This window comes from Topomyia yanbarensis, chromosome 1 (genome assembly GCF_030247195.1).
Source record: "Topomyia yanbarensis strain Yona2022 chromosome 1, ASM3024719v1, whole genome shotgun sequence".
Lineage (NCBI taxonomy): Eukaryota > Metazoa > Arthropoda > Insecta > Diptera > Culicidae > Topomyia > Topomyia yanbarensis.
In genome coordinates, this window is record NC_080670.1 from 187,143,708 (window position 1) to 187,166,534 (window position 22,827).

General features: G+C 41.0%; 1 protein-coding gene across 1 annotated transcript in view; it reads left to right on the forward strand.

Annotated features, from left to right (window-relative positions):
• The first annotated feature begins 727 nt into the window (after positions 1 to 727).
• Positions 728 to 22,827, forward strand: part of LOC131684455 (zinc finger protein 1-like) — a 109,023-nt gene continuing 86,923 nt past the window's right edge. Inside the window, exon 1 of the mRNA XM_058967362.1 lies at positions 728 to 2,134. Within this exon, the coding sequence (XP_058823345.1) occupies positions 2,056 to 2,134 (79 nt within the window). The 5' untranslated portion in view covers positions 728 to 2,055. The remainder of the gene's footprint in view (positions 2,135 to 22,827) is intronic.

Here is a 22,827-nt window from a genome sequence, read left to right on the forward strand (position 1 = left end):
AAGCACTACACTTCAAATCCATTCTGCAAAAAGCTTCATGATGGACCGTGCGTGTATCAGAAACTGCTTTGCCCTCAACAAGACGTGCAATAATAAAACGTATTCCACTCTTTTTCTTCTGTATCTTATCCCACGCATACCACCACCTTAAAAGAATAAAGTAAAATAGAAATAAAATGCACACCCGTGCACCTTGCCCGAAAGAAAAGATTAGCATCCCCGAAACGTGCACAACGGAATGCGCAACTTCTCCTTCTTCGCTGTACCGACAGTCACTGTACGGATAAGAAAACCGCCACACAGTAAGAAAAGCGGAGAAGATCACCCATACAGCTAGAACAAACTCCACCTTTCTTTCGCTGATGAATAATACAAAAGTGTAAACACTATGCGAAGAGCAAGCGAGAGTAGCTTTTTGCACGGCAATCAACACAGTCGGAAATGTTGAATGAAAGTTCACTCACCGCCTCCCGTCCCGTACGCTCACAAAAACCGACCCCATCGTAGTAAACGTAGAAGGGTTCTCTGGACCAACAGTCGTAAAAGTGTGCGTTATTTGCTTACTTGCGGATGAATCGATGAATGAACACTCAATGAATTGTGAGTGACTTTTCCCCCGTGAGCTGCTATCGGGCAGCAGCGATGAGTGCTAGCATAGATTGTACATTGTACAATGCGGTTCAGTTAGGCTCAGGCCACAGGCAAAAAAGGGGCATCATCTGGTAAATTACTTTTCTGCCGTCTCTCTGTACATATACTACACTGAGGCTACTCGGGCAGGCAGGATCGCGAAAGATGAGGGTGCTGCTGCACACCGGTGCTTCCACACACAGATACATACACGTAGGCGACTAGCGCAACGGTGGATTGACTCTCCCGTACACACAATCTCGTCGGAAACGTGTTTTTGAGGCGTATTGGGAAGAGGCGCGCAGCAGGAGAGGACGATCTGATGGTTGCTTCGTCGTCGTTGCCGTCGTCGTCGTCGTCGTGTGAGATATATGCCTGCTGTGCTCTGGCTGCTGGCGTTGGTGCGGTGTGTCGTACCTATCGTACATACAATTTAGTAGCGACTGAAACGTCGCAGCGTAAACACGAGATTACGGGTTCTCTACGAAAAGGCACACAGCGATTAGTAAGGTGTAGAGTGTGTCTCGAGAGTGAATATACATAGAACACACAACAGAGACAGACCCGTGGAAGTTAAGGTGGTGCGCCACGGTTTTTGTCGGGTGCTAGGTGAATACACCTACCTACGGTTAATCCGTTTCCGGTTGTTGAGTTGACTTGATCCAACGGAAGGGTTCGCGACGCGTTAGGACGTTAGAATCCCGCCCGCTAGTCAAAGGGAGAAACATCCATCCAAGTGAGCCGTGGAAAAAATGGGAATGCTGGTTTAACAAAGAGAAAAGCGCACACCTTTGCTGTGCTTGGTGCCACACTTGGAACAAAGGAATACAGAGTAGAAGAAGTACAAATGATCGAATGGTTTTTAGTGAAAGTAACAAGAAGATCGAAGACAACGAAGTTTTACCGTCTAATGACAAAATCCTGTTTTACACATTGATAACAAAACAACGAAAAGGTGATCGATCCTCGGCTCAGGCCCTCCACCAAATAGTAGTGTCCAACGGTTTTGTTGTGATACACGGCGGAACGACAAACGAAGTTAGACAGTGGAATATCTAGTGACTTGTTTTGGGATAAAATTATCACAAAATGGAATCTACCCGTAGTGAAGCGAAAAACTTTGACCCTAGTGAATGGTTTCAGTTTGATTTATGATTGTTAGCGGAAAATTGATGGAAGGTTGTTTTTCCCCTGTCCCCGGTTGGTCTCGATGAGCGGGTTCCACAATTACAAACCTTTGGTCGGGGAAGGCAGCAAACGGCAGTAGTGAGTTTGATAGTTATTGATTGACCTTCGGAAAAGCGGTTTTTGTTTTTGTTTTTTCGATTTTGTTCGGCAAGCAAGTGAAAACGGTGAAAATATAGTGAAAAGCCCGTGAAAAGGTGCAAGCAGAGAGGGCAATACCCTAAACAAAAGCGGTTCCAAATGTTGTCTTGCCTGGTGCCGCCCCGTTTCGGACAAGAAGACAGTATCATGCCATCATCGGCCAAGTTTGCGCTGCAGTGTATGTATTGATCAATTTTTTCTACTATTATTTGCACTAAATTTTGGGTGTGTTTGGGTCCCTCGTTCTGCCTAAGAGAGTAGTTATCAACAGAGTCCCCAATTGATCTAGTAGACCATGGACAGGAAGAAAATGAAGTATCCAAAACGAGCGGCAAATTTTAATAGGAATCAATCCAATTTTAGCTTGTTTGGATACATCAGGATACATTAAAAATCACCTTAACCAGCTTCTCACAGATGAATTTCTATTTATTTATAATTTTCAGTTGAACTGATGTAACAGCTAGTTGATTTTGCTTGAAAATTTGTGGAACGCTGAGATGGATTTTTCAGAATTAAGACACTCGCAAACTTCTGTTGGAAATGTATCTGAAAATGAATCTTAATTCTGAACGAAACTGAATCGGTTGACTTCTAGAAATAATAACACCGAACCACATTATTTAGTAACTTGTAACTAGAGGCAGTCATGATTATATGTACTATTATCACTCTGTTTTAAACAAGAAAGTAAACGAACTAATTTCACTTTCGATTTGTTTTTAATGCTGTGGAATTTTCTTACAGTTCACGAATATTTTGAACAATTTTTGGGTTCTTCACCAGGTTGGTGCTAGTTACTGATGAAAAGAATTCGAAACTCAAAAATACAATTTTATCTAAGTTTACCTTTCATGTAGAAATTGGTTTAATCCAATTTTTCCCGGTTTGTAGTAAATTTTGCGTTAGGTTCTCAAGCAAATAAACAAGAGCTCATTTTTGGTTACTCATAAGCTTCTGTAATAGCTTCCCAAGATATCACTCAGGACGAGCAGAATGTTTAACGTGTTCACACAAGTTACGTCACTGTTTGATTTTTTAGTCTGCTAGGTGCTTATAGTCTGTAGGTGCTAGTTACTGATGAGATGAATTCGAAATTCGAAAATCTAACTTTATCAGCGATTTTGCTTTGATTTTATCATAATCATTTCATCGGAAAATTTCGCAATGATTTCTGTTAATATTATTTGTAATTAGCGGTTTAGTAACTACTCGGATTCTCTATTTATCTACCCGGCAGACCCTTGGAGACAGGGCGGTCTAGGTACGTGCCTACCAAGAATTTCGAATTTTCATACATAAATTAAGAAAAGAAAAACAGATCCATATAAACTCTTAGTCTGTATATTTTCCTCCAATTCTTCTCCCAGTGCTTTGGTTTGCTACTGAGTAGACTAATCTGCTGTAGATATGGGCAAACTGATTCAGTTTCGAGAGTAAACCGTGTCTGATTCCGTCACAAGAAAGAATCGATTCTTTTGATCGGTTTATTGACTCATTCGAGGAGATTAATGAAAAGTCTGTTTGAAGTTGATTTAGAATAGATTTTTAGTCCATTGATGCAAACAAGTGTACACGCGTTTCATGTGGTTCATAACCTAGGTAAGCTGACCACCTAATTCATTCCATTCGTATTCGTTGCGTATTGTTAGGATCATAATGAACAAGTGAATCGCAACTCATTTAAAAATTCAAATTCGTGATTGTGTCGCCCATCTAGATTAGTGGATTGGTTCTTTTGTTGGAATTTTCCTAGCAACAGGGTGAATAAACACCTGGCCTATTGCCACAGATACCGCAGTGCTTTAGGTGGAACTGTTGCCCCATCTGTTTCTTCATCCGAAACAATTTGCTGTAAATTAGAACAAGGTTAATCCAACTAGAGCTCTCTAGGTAGAGTCTGAACAGGAAAAAATCAGGTGAAATGGCAACCGGCAGCCACAGCATAGTATTTTCATGGAAGTTTGGCAATGCTTGAAGATGTTCAAGAACTCAAGTGTACTCGTGAAAATAAAAAAAGTTAGTAAAGATTACGATCGTCGTATAGTGAAAAAAATGTGTGAAATTTTGTAGATTTCCGTATCAAATCAGTTGAGATTACACTAGAAAATTGCTGTATTTATCGGTTCGACCGGTGGAACAAATTTTGCTCTAGAGAAAGTGTCTAACCTTAAACAGAATGTAGGATCCGTACTCACACAAAGTTTGGTCAAACGTTGGATTGTGTTAGCAGCAGACAGGTTCGGTTGGCTATGTTGTCCATGTTCGCTTACCCGATCAGAAACACATAACAGGAATATTTCAACTATATCTCGCATTGTTTCTTGTTATAAATTTTTGTTATTTTAACTACTAACGAGACCTAATTTATAACACAATATGTTACAGAAATTGTGTTCTGTTATAATAATAAAAATTGTTATTTCATTCTGATCGGGTAGAGAGTCGACATGAAACACTTTCATAAGGATTTTTTGAGAATGACAATCGTTTTCTGTTTTGGCCGGAGAACAATAACAGATCTCGCCAAATGCAACACAAAACGAAGTTTGAAAAATGTTGTATACCCCCAAATCTTAATTTATGGTAAAAAAAACTATTTTTCGGGACTTTCCGCACCAAAAAAATGTCATTTTGCTAACGATTTTCAATATTTAAGTGTTCTAGAAAGAAGAAGATATGACATTTCCAGCGGTATGAAAAGTAATGTTTTTCGCTAAAATTATTTTGCGGTTTTGGGGCGACAATATGAAAACAACCAGAATTTTGGATTTTTTTCATGAAAATTGTGGAAATTGCTCAACAATATTCTAAAGAAACGCCTTTGTTTTAATAAAAAAATTAGAGAGAACCCTTAATTTCGCATCGAACGATCTGTTTATATTAAAATCGGTTAAAAAAAGTTATTTTTTTTAAATTAGGTTTGATTTTTTATGTTTCGAATTCATCTTGTCAGTTACTAGCCCCAACTGGGTGTCTAGTTAGATGATGTATCTAAGCTAGTACCCAAATTAGCACTAGTTTGACACAAAAAATCCAAACAGCTCAAACGACACATGTGACCGTCTAAAGCAACTGACTTGTCCCGGGTGATGTTTTTTTTCCCAAATTAGTAATTTGCTCGAATGAATTTTTAAGGGGTTAGTGAGGTATGGTCGCGCACTTTAGAACTCTAGAATTATATGTTCCGTTATTTTTTACAATTTTAACTTTAAAGTTCGCACACATACCTTTGAATGTACACGTAATCGAGCAAAAATATCGATCTTTTTTTTTTAATTTTATATGAGACAGTTCCCTTAAAAGTTCATATGAGCACGGTTCTAATTTGGGAAAAAATAATAGCTCCCATTTTTCAACCGTTTTTGATATTAAATAGATCGTTGGATACGGAATTATACGTTCTCTTTAAAGTTCTATTAAAACAAAGACACTTCTAAATACAATGTAGAGAAATTTCCATATTATTCATGACAAAAATAGCAAAATAATGGTTACTTACATATTTTTGTCCCAAAACTGCGTAGTATTTTTAACTAAAGAACATAACATAGCATACCGTTGAAAAGGTAATTTCTTTTTTTTCTAGAACACTCGAAACATTTAAAATCGGTTAAAATCCGACCGCGTAGAAGATTGCTTAGCGACGAAAATCCCAAAAAATAGTGTTTTTGGTATAAATCTCAAAAATATTTTTTTTTTCTGAATCGTTCTTAAAATTTGTGTATATTAATTTTCGTGTGTTAAATTGTTTTTGATATCAACATTTGTAAAAATAATCTCATTGTGTATTAGGGTGGCTCAAAAATAATTATTTTGTTTGAGGATTCAAAATTTTTTTAAGACATTTTTGTGTGCTGAATTCCTATGTTGGATATAAAAATAGAAATTAACTTTATTACTTATTAGAATGGCTCAAAAGTAAATATTTTGTCTTTTATAAAGATTTCTTTCAATTGTAACTTTGGAATTTATTTTCCGTATTGAAACGAATTGATTGACATCTCATTATGGGGTTTCAGAAATGACTATATTATTTTTAAGTATCAAATAAGATGTGATCGACTTGTTTTAGAACGTTTAATTCAATAGTGGGTTACTTGGTTTCATACCAACTACATTTTCTTTCATTTTCAAAACAAACATTTTGAGCGTCTTAGTTGAATATTGATTTACATTCACTAATCAAGAAGATGGTTAACGATTTTGTTTTCGCAGATGTGTTTTAAGTTACTTAGATTGCTTATTTCATATATTAAATAAAATAAATCCAAAATGTTTATTTCGCGTATATGGTTCATTAAAAATGGTCTTATTTTATTTGGACAATATCGCATACCCTTAAGCTATATCAGTGCTATGCAAACTCGGATAAAATAGTTTCACCAAATGACTAGAACTCAACTGTGTTCACTCAATTTGACAGTTATTGCGTAAGTTAGCAAAAATAGTTCATGAAACATTTTATGACACATTTCAGATGATTGAAAATATTTACTGAATTTTAAACATTCTTAATTTCTTTACCACTTAAAACCCTACTTCTCACTCGGCTCCTTACTCTTGATCACTAGTAAAACCCTTGTAGATCATGCTCTAAATGCTATTTGGAAGTTGTGCATAAATTAGTGCCATTATTCTAGTCATAAAGTGAATATTCAAATTACATATCAGTAATAACCATGCGTCTCCATTCACAGTTTTTTTTTCAAATTTTGACTACTTATCGCAAGTTTTCGCAAAACTACCATAGGCTCATTTTAAAGAGAAAATGAAAAGCTTTCGAATGAGCATAGTGTGATCGCGGGCATTCACGGGCGTCGTTGTTGTTATCGCTTTAGAAGTTCGAATTCAATAAAAATTCATGACAAACAGTTATCTAAGCACTAACTAAACCAACTAGTGACTTATTTTTGTCGATTTTACGATGTAATTTTATCACACGGATAATTTTGGTGAAGTAATGCAATTCATAAAATCAACCGTTTCTTTGAAAATCGAGAATAACCGTATGTAGTTCCTATGGTCAAACAATGCAAAAAGCACTTGAGTTATGCCCTTCAAAAATCTGTCAAAAATTCATTTTGCATTCAAATTACCTAGAATCACGCAAAAATATCTCTGATGGCTCAGCTGATACGAGAAAAATACTAGTGAGAATATCGCATAACCTTCATATATGGACTTAAGTCCGGGCTCGTCCCACTGTGCAGTACCCAAGTAAACAATAAGCATTATAACGTAATATCTGCTTCAGACCCGCGTATAGGGCAGTCTTAAAGGACCGTTAAACCCTATATTCTTATATAATGCCAGAAAAGGCAAAATGTTGTGCAGAGATTGACAGCCCGTTTGCTGCATTGCCTATGCTATTACATAGCATCAATGTATGAATGTCAAAATCGAAAGCCGCATTACGGCACTACTCATGCTATTAGAAATCCCCGATAGGCTGTCATTTTTCGCAATGTTTTTGTAATTGTTGAAATACTGTTTAGAACTGTTATTCACTTCCTTCTAATGCAGTGGTTTTCAACCGGGGGTGAATTTGGCTATTGTAGGGGGTGAATTATGCAGGGCAAATTCCAACTTGTTATCCTAACATTCCCGTCAGATATGTGTCCTTATATATTGTTTCAGTGTATCATGAATTGAGATGCTTACTGAGAGTGTTCAGGAACAAGTTTCTACTTGGAAAATTATGGTTATTATCCTTTTTTCCGACGGAGTAATGCTGGTAAGCAATTTTCAGAAAGGGGTACATGAAACGAAAAATATTGAAAACCACTGTTCTAATGCAATGGAATAAATAGATTAATCTTGACGGAATTTGGTTCTGACACGATACTGTTTTACCACAATTACCTTTATAGTAAGTCTCGAACATAGGTACCTTGCCTCGCCCTTCACGGCACGTGCGCTGCTTTTGCTGCCTAGGCTATATGTTACATATGTTCGCATGCAATGAAATATGCCGAATATAATTCTCAAGAGAAAAACCATAATGGATAATCGAACAGCATTATATTAGAATCAACGTGCTCGATGTCGTGATAGCCCTCGTCACAAGCGCACAGACTACTCTCCGCAAGCCCAATACGCCGCAAATGCGCATCCAAGGTGTAGTGGTTGGACATAAGTCGGGACATTACACGAATAAAATCCCGACCCACATCCATCCCCCTGAACCAAGGCTTCGTTGATACCTTTGGGATAATCGAATGTAGCCATCGTCCAAGTTCCCCGTTGCTCCACGAGGTTTGCCAACTGTTGAGCGTCCTCTGACGATAAATACTAAAAAAAATCGTTGAAGCAGATTGGTCTTTCGTATATGTCACCATTTAATGCGCCCGCCTTTGCTAATGAGTCGGCCTTTTCATTGCCCGGGATAGAACAATGAGAGGGGACCCAAACAAAGGTAATCTGATAAGATTTTTCAGATAACGTACACAAGGACTCCTGTATCATCCCCAGAAAATACGGGAGTTGCTTTTTAGGCTTCACCGCACGAAGAGCCTCGATAGAGCTGAGGCTGTCCGAAACGATGAAGTAGTGATCTGTGGGCAGAGTGTCGATGATCCCAAGGGTGTACTGAATTGCAGCTAACTCTGCGACGTAAACTGAAGCAGGATCATTGAGCTTGAATGAAGCGGTGATAGTATTGTTGAAGATACCGAAGCCAGTGGACCCATCGAGATTTGATCCGTCAGTGTAGAACATTTTGTCACAGTCGACTTCTCGGAATTTATTATAAAATATATTGGGGATCACTTGCGGGCATATATGGTCCGGGATTCCACGAATCTATTCCTTCATGGATGTGTCGAAGAATACAGTAGAATCAGAAGTATCTAGGAAACGAACACGGTTGGGAGTATATGAAGAAGGGTTAATGCTCTGTGCCATGTAGTCGAAGTACAAGGCCATAAATCGGGTTTGAGAATTAAGCTCGACGAGCCTCTCGAAGTTTTCAATCACCAACGGGTTCAGAATGTCGCATCGGATGAGCAATCGATATGAGAGTTCCCAAAATCGATTTTTTAGCGGAAGAACGCCCGCCAGCACTTCGAGACTCATCGTATGGGTCGAGTGCATGCAACCCAAGGCAATGCGCAAGCAACGATACTGGATTCTCTCCAGTTTGATGAAGTGTATGTTCGCAGCGGAGCGGAAACTGAAACACCCGTACTCCATCACCGACAATATCGTTGTTTGGTATAACCTGATCAGGTCTCCTGGGTGGGCACCCCACCATGTTCCAGTTATTGTTCGGAGAAAATTGATCCTTTGTTGGCATTTCTGTTTCAGATACCTAATGTGACATCCCCAGGTACCTTTAGAGTCGAACCATACCCCGAGATATTTAAATGTGAAAACCTGATTGATCGTTGCACCCATTAATAGAAGCTGGAGTTGCGCCGGCTCACGCTTCCTAGAAAAAACAACCAACTCAGTTTTCTCCGTGGAGAACTCAATACCCAGCTGAAGAGCCCAAGCAGACAAATTGTCCAAGGTATTTTGTAATGGTCCTTGCAAGTCGGCAGCTTTGGGCCCTGTGACAGAAACCACGCCGTCGTCTGCAAGTTGCCTTAGCGTGCATGAATTGGCAAGACAATCGTCAATGTCATTCACGTAGAAATTGTAGAGCAGGGGACTTAGACATGAGCCCTGGGGAAGACCCATGTAGCTAAATCGCAATGTTGTTAAATCGCCATGCGAAAAGTGCATGTGCTTTTCAGACAACAGGTTTAGCAAAAAGTTATTTAAAATTGGCGAAAGACCATGCTGGTGCAGCTTCTCTGACAGAATGTTGATAGAAACTGAGTCAAAAGCCCCCTTAATATCCAAGAAGACTGATGCCATCTGCTCTTTGTTAGCATAGGCCATTTGGATTTCTGTAGAAAGCAACGCAGGGCAATCGTTCGTCCCTTTGCCTTTGCGGAAGCCAAATTGTGTATCTGACAGTAAGCCATTTGCTTCAACCCAATTGTCGACGCGAAACAAGATCATTTTCTCGAACAACTTCCGAATACAGGACAGCATTGCAATCGGCCGATACGAGTTGTGGTCGGAGGCTGGTTTTCCTGGTTTTTGGATGGCGATGACCTTCACTTGCCTCCAGTCATGAGGGACAATGTTACCCTCAAGAAACTTGTTAAATAAATTCAACAAGCGCCTTTTTGCAGTGTCAGGCAGATTCTTCAGCAAGTTGAATTTGATTCTGTCTAACCCTGGGGCGTTATTGTTGCATGATAAGAGAGCAAGTGAGAACTCCACCATCGAAAACGGTGTTTCGTTCGCGGTATCGTGAGGAGACGCGGCGCGGCACGTTTTCTGTACCGGGACAGAGTCCGGACAAATCTTCTTGGCGAAAGCGAATATCCAACGGTTTGAATATTCCACATTCTCGTTGGTACTATTACGGTTACGCATACATCGAGCCGTACCCCAAAGAGTGCTCATCGCTGTTTCTCTCGTTAACCCGTCGACGAACCGGCGCCAATAACTGCGTTTCTTGGCTTTCATTAGACTCTTCATTCGCCTTTCTAACGACGCGTACTGTAGATAGCTAGCGGGTAACCCGTCTTCCCGGAAGGCCTTATATGCAGTGCACTTTTCCGCGTACAGCTCTGAGCACTCTTTATCCCACCACAGGGTGGGAGACCGTCCATGGGTATTCGCGCTGGGTACTGGTTTAGTCTGAGCTTGATTCGCACTGTCGAGAATCAAGCCAGCCAAAAACCTGTACTCTTCCTCCGGAGGAAGTTCTTGAGTGGATTCGATTTTAACGGATATCGCGGTCGCGTAACTCTTCCAATCAATGTTCCGTGTGAGGTCATACGAGACATTGATTGTTTCCGATGGTCTTGAACCGTTAGCAATTGAAATCACGATAGGCAAATGATCGCTACCGTGGGGATCAGGGATCACCTTCCACATGCAATCTAACTGTAGCGATGTCGAGCATAGCGATAAATCCAACGCGCTTGCGCGTGCTGGTGGTGTAGGAATCCGCGTCATTTCTCCCGTGTTTAAGATGGTCATGTTGAAATTGTCGCAAAGATCTTGGATTAATGTTGATCTATTATCATCATGAAGACAGCCCCATACCGTACCGTGCGAGTTAAAGTCTCCCAGAACTAGCCGCGGTGCCGGTAAGGATTCCGTGATATTACAAAGCGTTCGGTGCCCTACCGAGGCTCTAGGAGGAATGTAGATGGAAGCAATGCAAAGGTCTTTACCTTTGATTAGAACTTGACAAGCGACAATTTCAATGCCTGGTGTCGAAGGGAGGTTAATTCGGTTGAAAGAATAGCACTTTTTGATCCCCAAAAGTACTCCTCCATAGGGGTTTTCTCGATCCAGACGAATTATATTAAAGTCGTGGAAGTTGAGATTTATATCGGAAGTTAACCAAGTTTCACATAATGCGAAAGCATCACATTTTAAACTATTTAGTAAGAATTTGAAGGAATCGATTTTCGGGAGGATACTTCTGCAATTCCACTGTAGGACAGTGATCGAATCAGTGACCTCGTTTGATGACTTAGCCATCGAAGGATACGATCGCTGCAAGGAGGGGCCATTTAGCAGTCAACTGTTTCAAAAATGTTTGCACCATAGGGAGAAAATGTATCAGAATGCTTTTAAGAGGATCAGTAACATTGAAAGCTGTGAAAATTAAGTCCACTATGTCAGAAAATTTCATTAGTCCGCTACTGGACTGAGTATTTGTTTGAAAAAAGGGAACACTTGGGGTTTTTGGTGTCCCTGGAAGTGGTGGATACTCCTTGTTAGAATTAAAATTTCCAAGTCCTGGAGTAAATTGCTTCGGCTTTAGTGCATCACTTCCGTTGGATTTATTGATTGTAGTTGGCGCACTCTGAGTGGACGACACCTTGGCACCCTTACGAGGCAATCTAGGGGAAGCTTGATTTTTCCTCTTCCTGGACTCCCCTGGGTTAACCAAAGATGTTCCCTCTTGTGGGTCGTCAGATTCTTGTTCAACGCCAGCCAAAAGAGCAAAGGAATTTTCGGAAGGGACAGATGGCGAAGCATTCTTAAGAATTTCTGCATAAGAGCGCTTCGAGCGTTCCTTAAGGGAGCGCTTAATTTTATCCCCGCGCTGTTTGTACGCGGGGCATGATTTAAGATCATGCGGAAGGCCCCCGCAGTAAATACACTTCTCAGTTTCTCCACTGCAAGTGTCATCCTCATGTTCTCCCTCGCATTTGCCGCACCTTTTCTTATTGCCACAATAGGTGGCTGTGTGGCCCAGCTGCTTGCAATTGCTGCAGTTCATTACCCGCGGTACAAACAGGCGAACCGGTAGACGAACCTTATCCAGGAGGACATAGTTGGGGAGGGAAGACCCGGAGAAAGTCACCCGAATCGAGTCTGACAATGAATAAGTTGTCTTATTATTCTCAGTTTTGGCTGAATACAATTGCTTGCATTCCAGAATCTTCACATGTTCAAGTGAGGGGTCCTTAAAGCAACCAACTCCATACTTCAACACGTCTTCGCACTTCAAACCCGGTTCGGCAACGACCCCGTCGATCTCCACTGCCAAACAAGGTATATACACCTTAAATTGCTTTGTAAAGCGCTCGCTGCGAGCAATCTAGTTTGCCTGGTCGAGGTCATTCACTAATATGCGTATCTTATTAGCTCTAACACGTGTTATCTGAGCTACGGCCGGGTAGTTAGCAGTCAGCTCCCGTGAGATCTCTAAAATATTAAGCGATTTCGTAATGGGCCGGAAATAGACCACCCAGGGCCCAGTTGAACTGGGTGGGTATGTTTTAATACGAGGAGGACTGGGGGAATCAGGGGAGGGAGTAATTTCGGGTTTATCCGGTATATCCATGGGAATATCATTCCCATCCAATGGTACTTCGCCCTCGGCCATTTAGGCACGAGGATAGCGCGTGGTGTAAACGAGAGATGAAACTTATATTCAGGGGAAAGGGATCTAAGAAGTAGCGACAGATCGGGGGAAAGGGAAATGAGGAAAAAAAAGATACTTAGCTTATATAGCGGCTTGTCCGGTTATTGAACTATTCACTTCACCAACCTAGGCACCGGCGAACAAAGCCTGCCGCAAACAATGACTGGCCTTCACAATGTATATATTTATATTGATCCACTCTATGCACAGCACAAGAAAACGATCTGCTTCGATCGAGAGTTCAGACGATTGTGATGCGCCATGTATATGTTGTATAACATAGGACCCAGTAAGCTTCCCTGAGGGACACCTTGACGAAATGTGGAAACCTTCGAAGAGTATACCGTTCAGCGTAATCTTGAAGGAGCGTTGCTTAGGGTTATCTTGAACAGATAAATTGGAAATTTGTAACGGTTATTTGCAATCGTGCCAGAATCTATCAAAGGCCATCGCAACATCCAACAGGGGCATCGCGGTGGATTTCACCAATGCCTTATTCCCGAGAATCATGTCCATCATTCTGTATAATTCGTTGCTGAGTTGTTGAATGGCCAACTCGGAATTCGAACCGAACGGCTATTATTGTTGTTCACATGGTTAACAATTCTGTCCTGCAGCATCTTTTCGAAAAGTTTGATTGTCGTAGACAAGACGCTTTTAGGGTGATAGCTTGCGGGAGAGGTCCAGGTCTTACCCTGGTTTTAGCAGTGGGTTAATTTTTACCAATTTCCAGCACGATGGGAAATACAAAAAATCAAGGACACTAGCACTGTAAGAGTATGCTTCAGTGCTCAACTTATTAAACACGAGGATGAAAATAGATTAAACCAAACCTTTGCAGTGTTTGGTTGATTGGTGGTTATTTGTTCGTTGGTTGGAACCTAGCAAGCGGTATTATGAAAATAGCCATTTTGCTACGTTTTAATTGCCGCAAGATTCTACCAAGGCCTCGCCTTCAACGTTTTTTTTTTTGTTCATTGTGGATTCTCCAGTAAATAACTCACGGGCCCTAGAAATGTCAAACCAAATCGTGACGTTTTACGCACATCAGACCAAAGAGGACACTCGTGCTGTCGATGGAAGGTATCTAATGAAAAAAAAACAGCAACAGAACGAGATCCCATAGAAATTTTTACAATTCTTGAGCGTTTTTTCAAAAAGAGATATCTGCAATGATTTACTCTCTTTGTTTACTTTCTCTTTCGATTTTTACGGCGTCACTATAACATTTTTCACTTATTTTACAGTACAGATCGAAAGATGGTGGTTTTAACTAGCATATTATGCAAAGAGAGTAACTCATTGCAGATGTCTTTTTGAAAAAATGCTCAAGAATTGTAAAACTGTACAGTTGGTCGACGAAAATGTATGCTTATAGGATAGCCAACCGTAAACTGCCAAAGTTTGATTTCGTCGGTAAATAATTTACTTCAGTATACTAGTGAACATATTCCCACAATAAACTCTAGAATCACCTACCATACAAAATTTGTTCAGATTTATTTGCCTGTGAATGCAGTCAAACGTGAAGAGATCGGAGTCACTCACATTCTAAAATTGAAGCACAAGCGCTCTACTGTATTGATTTTTCTGCTGTTATCGACTGAAAACTAAGAAAAACAAAAGATAGGTGTTCTAGAGCGAATCAGTTATTAACTAAGAACGGAAAACTAGAGCTAAATGGCTCATATGGGCATGACTGAAAAGAAATAAGAAGAGTGGGATGCCCTTCTCCTACCAGCAGAAGACAAAAGTTCCTTCACATTAGCTTGCCGTTTTAGGTTCATAAGTAATTCGCTCTAGAATATCCGTTTTTAAGCTTTCATATATGTTACTACAATGATTTTAAAACTGGCCATTTTTCAGAAGGGCCTAGATTATGGATCTTACTTATCGGTATCACTGCAAAGCCTATCATTTTTTAGCTGCGACACATGGTGAGCCATGAGTTTGGTCTACGGATAATGCTTTGCCTGTTGCAATCGATGTTTATGAACTTATGAACCACCGGTGACTTTCGAACACATTAGTATAGCTACGAAGAGGGCAGTTAAACGGTGCTTAATCGATGAATTCGGGTGTTTTAATAAAAGATTCGAAAATGATGCAACGAAACTCAATCCAGCTGACATGGTGGCAGTCTTTCTGGAATTGATTTTAGGCCCATGGGCGGCCGTTGCATCGATGCACTGCACCCCTGGATTCAGTGATCGTTGATACTCCTCGGCTTCACTAGATCTAGATGCGTCAGGAAGATGCGGAATGTATAAGGCGCGGTATGTTTACTAGTCAGAAGCGTTGACGTCAAAGTATTCGAGTTGCGTTTCATTGTAGAGCATAGCGCCCGCCTGATGATTTTCCTATAATTCGTACCAACCGCTGAGATCACTTAAGTTTCATTAACGGTAATCATTCGGAAAAAATGTGCACGAATGTTGTATTAGTTTTCGAAGTACGTATGACTTCTATAAAGAACGCAAAAACTGATTTTCAGAAAATATTTCGGGAGCTATGCGGGAAACCACATTTTCCCAGTCTTTTTCAGGCAGAGCCACCAAGATGAAGCACCTAAAGGGCGAACACGAAATTATTGCGACACATTCAACATGGCATAACTTTTTTTACCATTGCGTAAAAATCAACCAAATTTTGCACACTTTCTCATTGATGTGTATTGTTTATATGCTGTCAAACTCGAAGTCGTGTTTTTCGATTCAACGAAAATAGAGGTGAACCAACGCGAGTCGAGAGAACAATTTTTTTCCAAACACCTGGAATTCCCTAACCTGTCGCACCGGCAGTTGGGAAAAATGTTGAACCTTCACCATTCAACCGTCTCCAGAGTGTTGAAGCGGTTCCAGGAACGGTTGACGTTGGACCACGGCAAAGGAGCTGGAAGAAAACCGGGACCGGAGAACAAAAAGACGGAGGGAAAGGTGAAGCGGATGATTAAAGCAAATCCCAACGTGTCAAGCCGTGATTTGGCTAAAAAGTTCGGCATGTCGCAGAGCTACGTCCAGAATGCAAAGAAGAGAGCTGGACTACATACATACAAGGTACAGAACTTCCCAAACCGCGATGAGCGGCAACAATCGACGGCTACAACTCGGGCACGGAAGCTCTACGAGAAGATGCTGACAAAATATGGCTGCTGTGTGATGGACGATGAAACGTATATAAAAGCCGATTTAAAGCAAATTCCGGGGTTGGAGTTTTTCACCGGCAAGAGCAAGTTCTATGTGGACGACAAATTTAAGAAGAAGAAAATGTCGAAGTTCGCCTCCAAATATCTCATTTGGCGGGCCATCTGCTCTTGCGGACTGAGGAGTGAGCTTTTCGTGACAAATGGTACAGTAAATGGCGAGATCTACAAATCTGAGAGCCTCGAGAAGCGTCTTTTGCCGTTCTTGCAACAGCACGCCGAAGCTCCGCTATTTTGGCTAGATTTGGCATCATGCCACTATTCTAAAACTGTCCTGGAGTGGTATGAGGCCAGTTCTGTCCATTTTGTTCCAAAGGACATGAATCCGCCAAACTGTCCGGAGCTGCGCCCGGTGGAACAGTACTGGGCAATGACGAAGCGGGAACTTCGGAAGAGCAAGAAGACAGTCAAAGACGAGAAGGACATGTTAAGAAAATGGAAAAAAAAACTGAGAAACTGGTACCGGATGACACTGTAAAGACTTTGATGGAGAGCGAAAGCGAAAATGCGTTCAATTTTACACTCAAGGCTCCATCGATTAACTTTTCTTTTGATTTTTGAAATAAATATATGTATAAAACTACCCTAAAATTTTGGTTTAATTTTAAACATTATAAGAAAATTGGCATGACATTTTCGATATCGCAATAATTTCGCAATATTTAAATTTGTTCTGAAATATATTACAAAAAATTGTCAATGGTAAGAAAAAAGTTAAACAATTTGAGAAACTAAATATTTTTCACAATCTGATATTTCACAATAAACTTTACTGAATGCATCCAGTTGGTGAAAATAAATATTCTTTAAAAATCCTAGATATCTGCATTCGCAGAAATACTACAAAACTAAATAATAGGTTTTGAAATTGAATTTGGACACTTTTAAGTTTTGTTATTCGTTTTCACCAAAAAAACAAAACATTAAACGGAGTTGAGATCTTCGGTTCACTAAGGTATATTTCTGTTGTTTTAAGTACTCCCAAAATTAGGTGAATTTTCCATAAATTCAAGTATACTTAGCCCAGAATTCAATATTAAAAACAGTAATCAGTTATAACTTTTGCCGGTGTTATCTTCTTGAACTAAACGTCAAGATTGAATCAAAAGTACTAACTTTTTGCAGAGTGAAAGACTATATTCCTACAAAAAAGCATTAAAACATGTATGATAATTTGAACGAATATTCGTTAAAACACTGGTGTCGCCATTCCAGCGCCTGTCAAACTTAGGTGTGAAATTTTATCTACTATTTTGACATCTCTAAATGTGATCAGTTTAAATTTCAATAAAACTCAGTAGCGCACCTGACGGCCACGTATCCAACTTTTGCTTTCGAATAGATTTGTCCTTTATGCACAGCTCAAACACTCGAGATGAAATGCGATTCTCGCTATAGTTTTTCATTTCCGGGCGAACACATCAAAAATTCGTAAAATAGAAACAAGTCGGTAAAACTGGCATCCCTGAGCAGCACCCAGAGAAGACGTGATGTTTACGAGCTACGCCACCTCACCAACGCGCCGCCGTCCCGCAAGCGGCTGGATGCATACGGTAACTCACCTCAAGTCAGGAACAGAAAAAAAAATCATCATGCATGTTTATAGAAACTTGCTCTTCTCGGAAGCCGGCAGGAGTGGCAAGAGTTTATGAATGCAATTCTTTTATGAAAAGCCAGCGAAAAGAAGAAACGGCTAAAGTAATTTCTCGAATAAATAAATAACAAAACGTTCTGAAAGAAGTACACTGCTGCTGCTGCTGCTTCTAAATGGAAAAGCCGTGCATTTTGACGTGTGTGTGATGTGAGAAGATGAAGAGTAGCGAGGTGAGACGGAGAAATAATTAACAGTTAATAAGTGTCTGCCATATTGTTGATTAGTTCGATTGTTTGTTTTCATTCTTCAATGATAAAAAAACGGCGAGCCAGCGAAAGGAGTTTAGGTGAAGGAACTCATTTTTCTTGTCGTCCACACAGCGAAATCGTGCGTTTGTTGTTCGCTGAGTTGGGGTTAGCCTCTTGAAACCGGCCGGACGTTTTTAGTAGCAGCAGCAGCTGCAACCGATTCCGTCGAGGTGTGTTGTAATGTGTAGACGGAGAGAAACCCGACGCCCTGTTGGTGGAAACATGTGGAAAGAGCAAGGTGCGCGCAGTGCCAAGTGTGGGCAATTTCAAGGTAATTCAACTCCTTGTAAACACAAAAGGCGGATCACTTGAACGAATGGTGCAGAAAAGGTGAGAACCCTTTGTGTACTTCAATCCGGTTGCTTTGTTTTTGTGGTATTGGCGGTACTCAAAAGACGATAAGCAGTTTGTGTAAGCCTCGTAAGCGGAGTACGGTAACAGATGGGCGGCTGATATATTGCTAATGGTTTGCAAAAATCCGTAAACAAAAGGTACACTCTTCTGTGGTGAACTTTTTAATTAAACCGATGACAGATGATCGCGTTAGCCGGAAAACAAAAGAGGTGCGCTTGAAGATACCGAACGCAGGACTCCTCGAAATTTAATTAAACCAATTTCGCACTCTCATGAACAAAGCATTAATCACAGGTTACCCATCCCAGCGGAGCAGAAAATCAAAATGTTAACCTACGGTTCTCCTGAGGTTAACCCCCGCTTCTATCCCCACAAAAGTACCCAGAGCCGAGTGCCTTCGTTTCAGGAAAACAAATCCGGCGTCATATGTGTCTCGCTTTTTTTTACGGTTGGCCTGGCTCAGTCGAAACGAACGTTCTCTGATTGAAGCTGGGGATAATTAATTACGTGAACCTTTCCGTACTCGGTATCTTGTTCACCACTCAGAACCATCCGGAGATCGGAGCAGGCCACGGGTCAAGGTAGCTCACTGTCGGAAAAGAGCAAATAACAACAACGACAGAAAAAAAGGTTTGACCAAATCTAATTGCTTCCACTCACAAAAGTGGAAATCGTTAGCCAGACACGCCAGGCAGGATCACTTTGTGGCCGGGGGTGTGAAAAGGTATTATTTGACCGCAAAAGAAAATAAACAACCTCTCCAGGAGTCAGTGAGCTGTATCCGTACCTGACTTAATTTTGCCTACCAACATTCACAATGAATGACCTGTCGACTCCTTGTCTCTTTCCAAGGTTCCCTGCTGGCCGATTCGGGCCGGTACCTTGTGACAGCTCACTTCACACTCAATTATCTGAGGAGTTAGGAAAACAGCTCTCCTTCCCATTTTCCAGTAGGTAGTCATAGTTATTTTTCCTGTTCTGTTTGCTTCGATTGAGGTGATGTCGAAAAAAAAACAACCGCACTCGAAACCTGACCTGAGAATGAATGACGCCGAAGTGACTCACAGGTTGTCCGCAATCAGGCAGCTAGGCGCCCTTCTTAGTCTATTCTTCAGTCCTGTTGTATACGCAAATTGGAGAATCATTTATTTTCCCCCTCACTCACTTACTCACTGACTCACGGTGATGGTCGTGGTAGACTTTTGTCGGATTCGACTGCTGGTACGATTCTTAGATATTGTACCTTTCGTCTTACGTCATCCTTCGTTTTCCGGCACGATACGAAGAGGGAAGGATTTTTCTCGTTATTTTGGTGTGCTGCTGGAGGGAGAGTTTCAGATCCAGACTGGGTGGTGCGAGGGAATAAAATTCGGCCGGGGAAAGTTATGTTGACATACGTATATGAATCGAGAGGAGGATGGGTCTAATTTCGGAGGGTTACCTTGATATCTTGGCTTGCTTTGATGCAGCTCGGTGAGGCGACACGATGGCGTCTTGTGGTGAGACTGTCAGTCTATACCGGGAAGAGGGGGACAAGTGTTTTTTCTGTTGAAGTCTACGACGTAGACAGGTGAATACCGACCGACTGGCTGACGAGGGGTTGAGCCTTTTAAACGCACTGCGGAAGGTAAAGTCTTCCACAGATTGGCGGCGAGGGACTACATTCAAACAGGTTTATGGCATCTGAAACAACTTCACATTAGATATGTAGGGTTGAATTGCCGTTCACGAGAATGATGATGCGATTGCCGGAATTAGGTAGCAACTTTATTTTTATATTCAAATCTACTTTGATTCTCAACAAAAAAGCGGGGATTTATTGCGCTCCTGTGACGCGTGTCCTCATCTGGCTGGCCACGTAACCGAATAAAAGGGCGATAATTTAAATCCGCACACATACGTGTGCAACTCGGCACGCACCTCAATATCGTAGTTTTGCATAAAGATACCCCTCGGAGGAACATTTTATTTCCAGCGAGGAGGGTGCGCAATCTGGAACAAAAGGTATTTTCACGATGTGATTAGAATAGAGATTTAATGAATTCAGTTTCGGTTGAGCGCAACGTTGCCGGAGTAAATTTGATTCCGATTCTAGATAAGGAAAGCCACTGGCCAACGTTCGATTTATTTAGTGACGTCAGCTTTGCAGATTTTGTCCAGAACTCGTTAGGTGAAACGAAACCAGAACTTTTCGCTCTTGCGCCAAACTAAACCCACCCACGTAGAACGCGTTGAACGAAAGCCAAACTCCTCCTACTACCGCTTGGAAAACCGGTTTTACGTAATCACCATCAGTGCGCTTACCTGTCGCAGTTCACGGCACTGCTGCCCATCCCAATTAAATTATTACTTCCTCAATTGATTGTACCAACATAAGCGTGTAGAATGAGCTGAGTGCTCTCCGCCTCTCACGCACACACTGGTCAATCGGACCCGTTGTCAGTGCGACGCGACATACGCACACTTAGATCATTTTCAAAACTTCTTTCATTACGCGTGAAGCATGACGAACAGAAAAAAGAGTAGGGGAAAAGCAAAAGTCATTCTGACCGTATCAGTTTGTATTTATCTGACATAAAATGGACACCCATCCGACAACGCGTTCATACCTGTTTCATCCCCTATCGTTACTCGTCCACCTTATCTTGAAACTCGTATTTTTAACTCCATTACAGAGCCAAACTCTTATCACCTCTCGCTCCAGGAACTATTTGAAATGCGATCTCGGCTTATCATCTAGGCACACACATGTATTCTAGAAGGTTTGCTTAGATGTGGAACGCAAGCATACCTTGCCCCGCTTATCACCACAGTCACTCAGTCAGTGTCATTAAGCGTAACCCCATAACTATATACATAGCAAAACTCAATGGAAGCTCTGACATCAGCCGAGCAATTCCGGGAAACTGTGTCCAGAGGTACATCATCGCCACCCGTTTGCTCTACTCTCTCAATCAATCCTAATTGATCGCTCGTAAAACCTCCGGCGAGGTATTTCTATACCTACACCATCTCTTTCTCTCGAATCAAGCGCCAAGTGTCTTGTGTCTTGTCTATTAAACGAGTGCTCGGTAGTAAAAAAAAATAAATTTTATTACCTTTCGACATAAACACGCGGTCAGGCCGCCACCGATCCAAGATGGCGCGTTTGTCACACTTTACTGGCTCACGTCATGGCGATCGGATCGGGCGAAATCGGGGTGATCAAAGGTAGCTCTGCCTGTACGCGTTTGAAGTGTAGCTTCTACGAGTAAGGAATGCGGCGGTCGAACGTTGCGAACAGAAATTGATCGATCGGAGGGAAGTGTGCGTGTGTGTGTGTTTTGCCATTGCGGTATTTTGACGAGTTCAAGAGGCTAGATTATCTGGAACATTCAGTACACAGCAAACAGGCAGTAATTGCCGGGCGCGACGCAGAGAGAAAATCAAATTTCCGCGGAGATCATCCGAGTTGTCAAGCAGGCGCGGGCGCGTGAAATAGGGACACGGCGGCCAACGATTGGTATCGTTGGTTTTTCGAAGGTCATCCGGTTTGAAGGTGCCCGGCTCGGATCGAATCGGTTTCCGCCCGGTCGCAATCAATTTGGTATTGTCAAAGACAAATTAAATATGCCAAGGTTCGCTTACAAACAGGCTCTCTAAGCAAACAAATTACTCTACTCCGTGTCCGTTGTTTCGGTTCGTTTTGACAGGTTTGAGTTGCCGAAGAAAAATTAAACTGGCAGCGCTTCCAAATCAAATGCCGTTTGTTGATTGTTTTTGTTTGTTTTCAAATTCACAGTTAATCAAATTTAAATGTAAAATTACTTCTAAGTGTGTATAAATCAATCAATTAATTCTAAACAATAATTACTATCGGTACTGTTGAAAACTGGAAAACTCAACAAGCAACAATCAACAACAATTCTATGTAGAAAAACTGTAAAAAGAGTACTGCGAACACTCCATTCCGTGGCGATTGGATTCGGGTTTAGCTGCCAAAAAAACGAATCCAATCGAACACTGTCTATCCTTATAACAATAGACGTGTTGCCATACAACGCCAGAGAATATGTTGTTGTTTCTCTCTCCTCAGTTCTCTTTCTGGAGTTTTTTTTCTTCTAATTCTATGCAAGTGCATCACGTTACAAAGTTTGGCTTGACGTGCGATAACCCCCCAAAATCAATGTCTTGAATTCTTTTGAAAACTTTTATTGTATTTTTCTTTCAATTTGAATAAAATTAGCTCAAAATTTTACGACAATCCGATAAAAATCAATTTTAAATTAATTTTGAAAAAATGTCGTAGCAAACGATGACTTAAAGTTCTGTGCAGTTCAATTCGCACAAATTTTCAACGTATTTCATATATAAATATCCTAAGAACATTTTTTTATGTTTTTAACAACATTTAATTAGCAAGGGACTGGAAGGTGTGATTTTTTTTTTAAAGTTTAGAAAAGCGTGGAATTGGGTCATATTA